The following is a 10,069-nucleotide window of genomic DNA, read 5'->3' on the forward strand; positions in this document are numbered from 1 at the left end:
TCCAGACCCTTTGGTGAGAAAGCGCGAGGCACCTGCCTGGCCAGGGAATGGGGGTCCCGAGGCCGCGGTGGGAAGGGCGTTACCTGGCTGCCTGGATCCGTTCCTGCTCCCGTGGCCCTGAGTGTGTTAACTGGACGGCGAGCCGGGCTCCCTGCCAAACCCATTGTGAGGCTGTCCCAAAACTTTCTCCCGGTTCACGAGTTTTAGGGAAAGAGACACAATATGCACCGCTGCAGATCAGTAAATGAACCTCCAGGGTCACATAAGGCATTTCCCCTCCAGACTCTTACTGGAACTTCTGACCATAAAAACAGTAATTGCACCCTTGCTGGCCTGGCTCAGTGGATAGGGCGTTGGCCTGCCGGCCGAAGGGTCCCGGGTTCCATTCCAGTCAAGGGCACGGACTTCGGTTGCAGCCCCTCCCCCACCCAGACCCTGGGCAGGGTTTGTGCAGGAGGCAACCAATGGATGTGTTTTTCACGTCGATGTTTCTGTCTGTCTTTCCCTCTCTCTTCCACTCTCCCTAAAAATCAATGAAAAAATATCCTCAGATGAGGATTAGAGAAAAAAAAAGAAAAGGTGTTGGGTTCGAGAATTACTCTTGAGACAGCGCTAAGCAGACCTAATGATGGGCTAGATGTAAAAGGGGAGGGAACAGGAGGTGTGAAGAATTATACCACGAGTTAAGCTCCTACAAAGTACCGTAGATGGGAAGTCACCTTTCCAACCCTGTAAATTCTGGTAGTCTTGTTGCCATCATAGTGACTTGGCTGTGATCCAGTTAACTGGCTAAGCCTAGAGCAGCAGTTCTCAACCTGTGGGTCAAGACCCGTTCAGCGGTCAAACCGCCTAAGACCAGCCTGCATATCAGATATTTACATGACGATTCATAACAGTAGCAACATTACAGTTATGAAGTAGCAACGAAAATAATTTTATGGTTGGGTCACAACATGAGGAACTGTATTTAAAGGGCCAGAAGGTTGAGAACCACTGGCCTAGAGTTTCTGGAGGAACCTCATTCTTAAGCTTGCTTGAAAAGAGCAAGATGAAGACGATCATTTTAAAAGATAAGTTCATTTGGCTCTTTTACCGACAGTAAGAAAATAAAAGGTACAACGACTTCATTTTCTTCCTTGCTCATAAGAGCAAGTTGTTTAGCTGGTTGTTATTTCGTAAAAATGCACTTTGTGTGATGAAGTCATTCCATAGCTAGTTCTGTTCGCAGTTCAGTGAGCACCCACTGGAGCCCGGGGCGGGGCTAACAGCAGGGGGAGGAGCAGACCCTTTAAAATGAGCCCCTCTGGCCCTGATGGCCTGGCTTAGTGGTTGAGCGTGGACCTATGAACCAGGAGGTCACGGTTTGATTCCCGGTCAAGGGCACATGCCCGGGTTGCGGGCTCGATCCCCAGTAGGGGGTGTGCAGGAGGCAGCCAGTCAATGATTCTCATCATTGATGTTTCTATCTCTCCCTCCCTCTCCCTTCCTCTCTGAAATCAATAAAAAAATAAATAAAATTAGTCCCTCTGGTTCTGTCTAGGATAGTAAAGTGGAATTCCAAAATCTCAAATTTAGAATGACATCTTAAGGTTAACAGCTCTCAGTTCTCTTTGGTGGCCGTGGTGTTGAGAGACTGGCAAATGGTACTGTAAACAACGGGGCCACCTGCTGCCTCTGTGGCGGTGGACAAACCCCACAACCTCGCTGGGCCTCGTCTGTGTAACTGATGGAGCACCTGCCAGGTGGTTACTGCGAGACTTAAATAAAATAGGTCAGCAGAAAACGTCTTCTGAGGAACCACAAAACAAAGGGGCCCTCGCCAGTTTGGCTCTATCGAGCAGTGGTTCTCAACCTTCTGGCCCTTTAAATACAGTTCCTCATGTTGTGACCCAACCATAAAATTATTTTCCTTGCTACTTCATAACTGTCATATTGCTACTGTTATGAATCGTCATGTAAATATCTGATATGCAGGATGGTCTTAGGCGACCCCTGTGAAAGGGTCGTTCGACCGCCAAAGGGGTCGCGACCCACAGGTTGAGAACCGCTGGGATAGAGGGTCTGCCTGCGGACTGAAGGGTCCCGGGTTCGATTCCAGTCAAGGGCACATGCCCCGGTTGCGGGCTCGATCCCCAGTAGGGGGCGTGCAGGAGGCAGCCAGTCAATGATGCTCTCATCATTAATGTTTCTATCTCTCCCCTCTCCCTTCCTTTCTGAAATCAATAAAAAACTATTTTTTAAAAAAGCACAAAAACAAAGGAGACATGTCCACCTAGTGTTTCCTACCCTGAAACACCGAGCAGAGGTGTATGGGATCCTCAACCAGGACAGCCACATGCCCAGTCAGCGTTCACAGCAGAGCGCGTTCTTAGGTACCTGCGCGAGGCCTCCCGCGTGAATCAGGGTGACGTCAGCCATCCAGGAGCACCCGGGCACCACCAGTCCGTAAAGCGCCACCAAGAAGTAAGGGACAGAATAGAACAGGTACACCAGCATCTGTGCCAACAGAGAAACGTCATCACACACCGGCCGGCCTGGCCCGAGGAAGAGCACAGACCACGGACCCTCGAAAAGGTGAGCATGTTCATTCCCGCTTCCCAGGTGGAACCACGTGCTCCCATCCTCCAAGAGCGAAAATAGAAAAACCTTAGGCTCCGTCACTACTTGACCTGGATCTTGGGATAAGCCGCAGGGTCCTTCAGGTAGGGCTCTTGAAACTGGGTATAAAACCGGCAGAAATCAGCTGGACAATCCAGAGCAATCTGGGAACAGAAATGAATTCGTTATCACGATGCAGTCACAGCCCTCGCTGGTTTGGCTCAGTGGATAGAGCATCAGCCTGCAGCCTGAAGGTCCCAGGTTCGATTCCTCGTCGGGGCACATGCCCAGGTTGCAGGCTTGGTCCCCAGTAGGGGGCGCGCAGGAGGCAGCTGATCACTGATTCTCTCTCATCATTTTCTCTCTATCCCTCTCCCTTCCTCTCTGAAATCAATAAAAATGTATTTTTTAAAAAGATGCAGTCACAGCTGGCTCTTCTGTTGGCTGATGAGGCCAAATGTGCCAGCTTTAGTGACAAACAGCTTTGCTCTGTAACAAAAACTATGTGTGGGAGAAGCTCCCAGTGAAAGGAGAGGGTACCCTGCAGGTGCCCTGGGAGCAGAGGACGCCGAGGCGAGCAAACGGGAGCAGGAACTGGAGCTAATGCTCTGCTCCCGGCGGCCTTTCGAGGACTCGGGTTAAGTTCCAGGTCCCGCCAGCCTGCTTCTCCAGGGAAGAGCTAGCCTCCGCCCCCTGCAGGAAGGACGCTGCCTTTCCGTACCAGGTTCATCTTACTATGCTCTGCAAGATTCAGAAACAGCCGCCTCTGTCCAGTGCCTCACGGCGTGCATGGCCTTCGGGAGCCAGTGAAGAACCAGGGTTTGAGCCCGAGTTGGTTTGGCTCAATGGATAGAGCGTCGGCCTGCGGACCAAAGGGTCCCGGGTTCGATTCCGGTCAAGGGCACGTACCTTGGTTACAGGCTCCTCCCCGGCCCAGGCCCTGGTCAGGGCTCCTGCAGGAGGCAACCAATCGATGTGTTTCTCTCACATAGATGTTTCTCTCTGTCTCTGCCTCTCCCACTCTCTCTAAAAGATCAATGGAAAAACATCCCCTCAGGTGAGGATTAACAACAACAAAAATAACCTCCTCTATCCAGTGCCTCACTGGGGTCCAGTGCGGAACAAGAGTCTGTGCCCTAGCAGGTTTGGCTCAGTGGATAGAGCATCGACCCATGGACTGAAGGTCCCAGGTTCTTCCATCAAGGGCACATATCTCGGTTGCAGACTCAACCCCCGTGCAATAGGCAACCAATCAATGTGTCTCTCTCACATCAATGTTTCTCTCTCTCTGTCTCTCTCTCTCTCTCTCTCTCTCTCTCTCCCCCTTCACTCTTTCTAAAAATTAATGGAAAAATATCCACGGGTGAGGATTAACATAATGAATGGATGAATGAATGAATGAAAAAAGGACCATTGAAATAAAAACACAAAAACTGAAGAAAAAAAAAAGAACAAGAATTTGAAAGCAGGGTCCTCATCAGAAGCCACTTCCTGCGTCCCTCCAGCATCCCCTTTGAGAGCAGAGCAGGTTTAGTCCCAACACAGTAGACTCGAGGCCACAGAAGAGACCAAGTGTCTCTTTGGCATGTTATTGGGTCCCCCCTCAGTCACCTCCCTCAGCTGTCATCCTTCATGTCCCACCCAGACAGCACACATGAACCCAGGGCAGGGACAGAGTCGGTGAAAGGACTCCCAACCTAACAGCGCACACGCACACGCGCACACACACACACACACTCAGGGAATTGGGTACAGCTTTGCAAGATGACAGGCGGCGCTAATTTTGTTGCTGTCCTTTTTTATTATTATTTCAGAGAGGGAGAGAGAAATATCGATGAGAGAGAATCATTGATCAGCTGTCTCCTGTATGCCCCCTATTGGGGATCCAGCCCGCAACCTGGGCATGTGCCCTTGACCAGAATCAAAACCAGGACCCTTCAGTCCGCAGGCCGACGCTCTATCCACTGAGCCAAACCGGCAAGGACTTGTTGCTGTCCTTTTAACTGTGGGCATTATACTAACCAAAGGGCAGTTTCACGGCTCTGTGGTCTAAGCAAAGCCCACAGTCTGGCTTTCTCCTTTTCTTCCCTCCCCTGAGCCTCTCCTAGTGGCCAGCTCTCCTCTAGGCAGTTTGCAACCACCCACATCTTAAGAGAGCTGCTCCCCCTGAACCCAGCCAGCTGACCCCAAAACAACTAACCCACTACCTCAGCTTACACTGGCCGCTCTGCATCCCAGCAGCTGTGCAATGGCAGCAGGCTATCGCCATGGAAGCTGAATATAACTGACCGCGTAACGCTGGCTGCTAAGAACTCATGAAACTGGGACACTGTGAAGGATCCTTAATCGATAAACAGCCCTGGCTGGTTTGGCTCAGTGGATAGAACGTTGGCCTGCGGACTGAAGGGTCCCAGGTTCGATTCCAGTCAAGGGCATGTGCCCGAGTTGCCGGCTCGATCCCCAGTAGGGGGCGTGCAGGAGGCAGCCGATCCATGATTCTCTCTCATCATTGATGTTCCTATCTCTCTCTTCCTCTTCCTTCCTCTCTGAAATCAATAAAAATACATTTAAAAATAAATAAATAGACCTTTATTGAGCAGCTACTATGTATCAGGCCCTCTGCATGTATCAATGTTCATTATTAAATCTTCAAAACAATACCGTCAGCTAGCTCCTGTTATTTTATAAAGACGCCGAGGGTCCAAGAGGGTAAGCCTTTGTTCCGAGGCCCCACAGCCACAGATGTACTTACGTGGCAAGGATGCTAACGTCTTACTCCAGGAACCCTTCCTCAATCCCACCGCCCTACTCCTGAGAACACCTAGATGCTCTAGGCCCGTGGTCGGCAAACTGCGGCTCGCGAGCCACATGCGGCTCTTTGGCCCCTTGAGTGTGGCTCTTCCTAAGCCTTAGGAGTACCCTAATTAAGTTAATAAGAATGTACCTACCTATATAGTTTAAGTTTAAAAAATTTGGCTCTCAAAAGAAATTTCAATCGTTGTACTGTTGATATTTGGCTCTGCTGACTAATGGGTTTGCCGACCACTGGCCTAGGCCACAGTGTTTACTGCAGTCTTACGTTACCACCTGTTCCCAGGATACTTAAATCAGAAACATCAAAGGAACCAAAATAGTGAGACTACTTTTTCAGGTGCCCTTTAATAAGGGAGGGAAGATGCTTCTTTTTTTTTTTAAAGGACATTTCTTTTTTAAAAATATACTTTTATTGATTTCAGAGAGGAAGGGAGAGATAGAAACATCAATGGTCAGAATCATGGATCGGCTGCCTCCTGCACACCTCCTACTGGGGATCGAGCCCACAACCCAGGCATGTGCCCTTGACGGGAATCGAACCTGGGACCTTTCAGTCTGCAGGTCGACGCTCCATCCACTGAGCCAAACCAACTAGGGCGGAGGGAAGATGCTTCTGGGTAGAGCTTGATCGTGAGGACCAGAAGGAGGTGGCACAAAGCAGCCCAGAATGGGCCCGCCCCCTGCAGAGAGGAGGTTTGGGGTTGACCCCGGCAGGAGAGCAGCGGGAAGCAGGCCCTGCCCTCCAGGACCTAATGGGAGGAATATCTGGTCAGTGCACTAGGAAGTCTGGTATACACGTTACTTTGATCTGTTCTGCTTACCAAGCCTCTAAACAGGCTAAATCCAGTTGCCAGGAGGAGGCAGATGACCAACAGGAAGTCAAAAGGTCTTCTCAGCAGGTCCTTCGCTTGGACTTCTTGAACGACCTAAAACAGAGATTGTAACCGCTGAGCAGGTCCGGGGCCGGAGGAGACCGGAGACCCACTGAGACAAGGGTGGCGGTGGTGACGAGAGGGTGAAGGTTCCCCATTCATATCATAACCCCCAGCCATGAAACTTTAGGAAAATCCTATCATAACCCCCAGCCGTGTAACTTTAGGAAATCATAGCATAACCCCCAGCGGTGTAACTTTAGGAAAATCATTTTCCCCTTCAAGTCTCCGTTTCCTCATCTGTGAAATGAGCAAATGGGGCCATGTGACCTCAAAGGGCCCTTCTAGCTCTGGTTCCATATTTTTTCTTGAAATAGCTCTCTTTTGTGTGATTATAAATATAAGGCATACTCATTTCTAAAATAAACCATAAATCGCCCGAGCCTGTTTGGCTCAGGAGATAGAGCATCGCCTTGGAGACTGAAGAGTCCCGGGTTCAATTCCAGTCAAGAACACCTGGATGTGCGCTCGATCCCCAGTGTGGGACGTGCAGGAGGCGGCCAGTCAATGATTCTCTCTCATCATTGATATTTTTATCTTTCTCTCCCTCTCCCTTCCTCTCTGAAATCAATAAAAATATTTTAAAAAATAAATAAAAATAAAATAAATAAACCATAAACCCACCACACTACTACTAATAGTTGCTTTATTTTTCACAAAATTAGGACTTCATGTATCGACAATTTCGTGTTTGTTCTTTCGACTCTCAACATCTACCTAATTGTAAGCACTTCCCCACGTTAGTAAAATCCCTTTAAACACTTAATGTCACACGGAAGCACCGTATTTGATTTGTTGGACGTTGAGGCATGTCAACTGTTACACCTGAGGGGGCGGTGAGCACCTTGAATACAGGAGTTTGGCAGCCAGAACGACTGGATTACAGGGCTCCATTTGTTAAGGCTGAGAACATAGCCAGACTGCTTTGCAGAGCGGTTCTGAATTTATGTTCCTGTCAGCACTGCATGACAATGTCTACTTCTTCCCGGCTGACTCTGTGTTTTAACTTTTTTTTTTAAATAACAACAGTCATGTATCTTATGATCACTGTTGTCGCATTGGCATGGAGCCTTCAAATGCACCAGAGGGAGGGCCAAGGCTGTGGGGACTGTTTTTTTAACAGCCACCTCATTCCTCAAAAGGATGTAAGGGGCGCCCTAGCTGGTTTGGCTCAGTGGATAGAGCGTCGGCCTGCGGACTAAAGGGCCCCAAGTTCGAGGCCCAGTCAGGGCACATGCCCGGGTCAATCCCCAGTAGGGGGTGTGCAGCAAGCAGCTGATCAGTGATTCTCTCTCATCATTGATGTATCTCTCTCTCTCTCTCTCTCCCTCTCCATGAAATCAATAAAAATATATTTTTTAAAAACTTTAAAATTTTTTTAAAAAGGATGTAAGGGGTTCCAGTTGTCCGTGTGCCAACCTCAGTCTACATGGCAGGTGTCTGGATGTGAACAAATGAAATGTTTGCAAATTCAAATGCATTTTAATGAATTCCCTTGTAAATCTTGTTGTCAAATGAATAATCATGTTCTGATTATCTCTAGTAATGAATGCATCTTTTCATATGTCAGTTTTGCTTAAGCCTGCAGTGGTTCTCAACCTTCCTAATGCCGCGACCCTTTAATACAGTTCCTCATGTTGTGGTGACCCCCAACCATAAAATTATTTTCGTTGCTACTTCGTAACTGTCATTTTGCTACTGTTATGAATCGTCATGTAAATATCTGATATGCAGGATGTATTTTCATTGTTCGCGACCCACAGGTTGAGAACCGCTGGCTTAAGGGATCTTAAGGATCTATAAAAGGAAGAGAAACTTAGGGAGATGTCACTAGCTTAGAAATAAAGATCTTAACAGAGTCTCTGCCCGGCCAGTACTGTTGCATCTGGACACCTGGCTGGGAATAAGGGAGCTGTCTCAGAAGGCGTCGTGTAGCCCTAGCCAGTTTGGCTCAGTGGATAGAGCGTCAGCCTGCAGACTGAAGGCTCCTGGGTTCGATTCCGGTCAAGGCACGCACCTCGGTTGCAGGCTCTTGGCCCTGGTCAGGGGCATGTGGGAGGCAACCCATCAATGTGTCTCTTCCACATCAGTGTTTCTCTCTGTCTCTCCCTCTCCCTTCCACTCTCCCTAAAAATCAATCAATGGGGGAAAATATCCTCAAGTGAGGATTAAAGAAAGAAAAAGAAGGCGTCCTGTAGCTGGTATCCATGTGCCTGGATCTCTTAGTAATTGGACCCTATGGCTGTGTGTGCTACCTCGAACGCAGTATCCCTCCAGCCTCCCCTCAGGGCCATAAAGGCACAGGTATCTCTGAAGAGATGCCCAGGTGCTCAAACTCCAGGCCACAGACAGCCCCAGACCAACCCGACTCAGCACACACACAGAATGTGAGGGGAGCAGCCCAGGGGACCACTGGCCCCGGAAGCAGGCGCCGTCGGACAGTCTTGGCCACCTGAGCTAAGGCGTGACAGACACTGCAGAACCGACACAGTCACGCCGATTGATCGCGGTCCCCAAGAGCTCCAGTCCCCGGAGGCGCACGGCTCAGTGGCCCGTGGATGCGAGTGCGCCCTGCCAGCGTGCAGACATGTTACATGTGACTTAATAAAAATCACCTTGGACGGGTAATGACAATATTCCGACGGCTGGTTATAGATTCTGAAGCCGGCCCAGACCGGAAGACACGTGTACGGTATGCTTAAGATGAAAGCAGGGCAAACGCGTGTTCCGAACTTCCCTGTTTAAAAGAGAGAAAGGGAAAGCCAGAAGGTTACCAAAAGCATCTAGAAACACAAGTCACATGTAGGATACCTCCTATCTCCAGCCACCTAAAATTTCGCTATGAACCAGACAATATTTTTAACCAGAAAAACCAGATCAACTCAAAACATAGGTGTTTAGCAGGTTATGTCCCGGCAACAGTATTTTTTTGTAATATATTTTTATTGATTTCAGAGAGGAAGGGAAGGGGAGAGAGAGAGAGAGAAACTCAATGATGAAAGAGAATCATTGATCAGCTGCCTCCTGCACGCCCCCTACTGGGGATGGAGCCCACAACCCGGGCATGTGCCCTTGACCGGAATTGAACCTGGGACTCTTCAGTCCGCAGGCTGATGCTCTATCCACTGCCGCCTACAGTATTTTTAAGGTATATGTGGAATATCCTGATTTCTCGCATGCATAAATAACCTCATTTACATTAGCCTTAAAGAGTATTTCATTTTCAAGGACATTTATTGAGTTCCCACAGTGTGGCAGAGTTATATACAGGGCAGGGGAAAAGTAGGTTTACAGGGTTTTTTTGTATGGAAAATAACACAATAATTAATAAATAATAATACAAGAATAGACTCTGTTTCATGTACTCACAGCTATCAACTACTTCTGCCCCACCCTGCACACCGCAAAAGTTGTAAGAAGTATTTGCACACTGCATGTAGCCACAAACACAATACTTAACGCCTCCAAACCCCTCTCAAAGTCAGGCATCACTGATATTAAATTGCTTTGTTGTGCCCTAGCTGGTTTGGCTCAGTGGATTGACTGTTGGCCTGCAGACTGAAGGGTCCCTGTTTCGATTCCGGTCAAGAGCACATGCATGGGTTTGTGGGCTCGATCCCAGTAGGGGGTGTGCAGGAGGCAGCCAATCAATGATTCTCTCTCATCATTGATGTTTCTCTCTCTCTCCCACTCCCTTCCTCTCTGAACTCAACAAAAATATATTT

General features: G+C 48.8%; 1 protein-coding gene across 1 annotated transcript in view; it reads right to left on the reverse strand.

Annotated features, from left to right (window-relative positions):
- Positions 1-10,069, reverse strand: part of TM6SF1 (transmembrane 6 superfamily member 1) — a 27,932-nt gene that overhangs the window by 3,761 nt on the left and 14,102 nt on the right. The window contains exons 6-9 of the mRNA XM_005878454.2: positions 8,960-9,081; positions 6,234-6,338; positions 2,670-2,762; positions 2,377-2,496 (exon numbers count right to left, since the gene is read on the reverse strand). Of these exons, the coding sequence (XP_005878516.1) occupies positions 2,377-2,496; positions 2,670-2,762; positions 6,234-6,338; positions 8,960-9,081 (440 nt within the window). The remainder of the gene's footprint in view (positions 1-2,376; positions 2,497-2,669; positions 2,763-6,233; positions 6,339-8,959; positions 9,082-10,069) is intronic.

Source organism: Myotis brandtii, unplaced genomic scaffold (genome assembly GCF_000412655.1).
Source record: "Myotis brandtii unplaced genomic scaffold, ASM41265v1 scaffold561, whole genome shotgun sequence".
Classification (NCBI taxonomy): domain Eukaryota; kingdom Metazoa; phylum Chordata; class Mammalia; order Chiroptera; family Vespertilionidae; genus Myotis; species Myotis brandtii.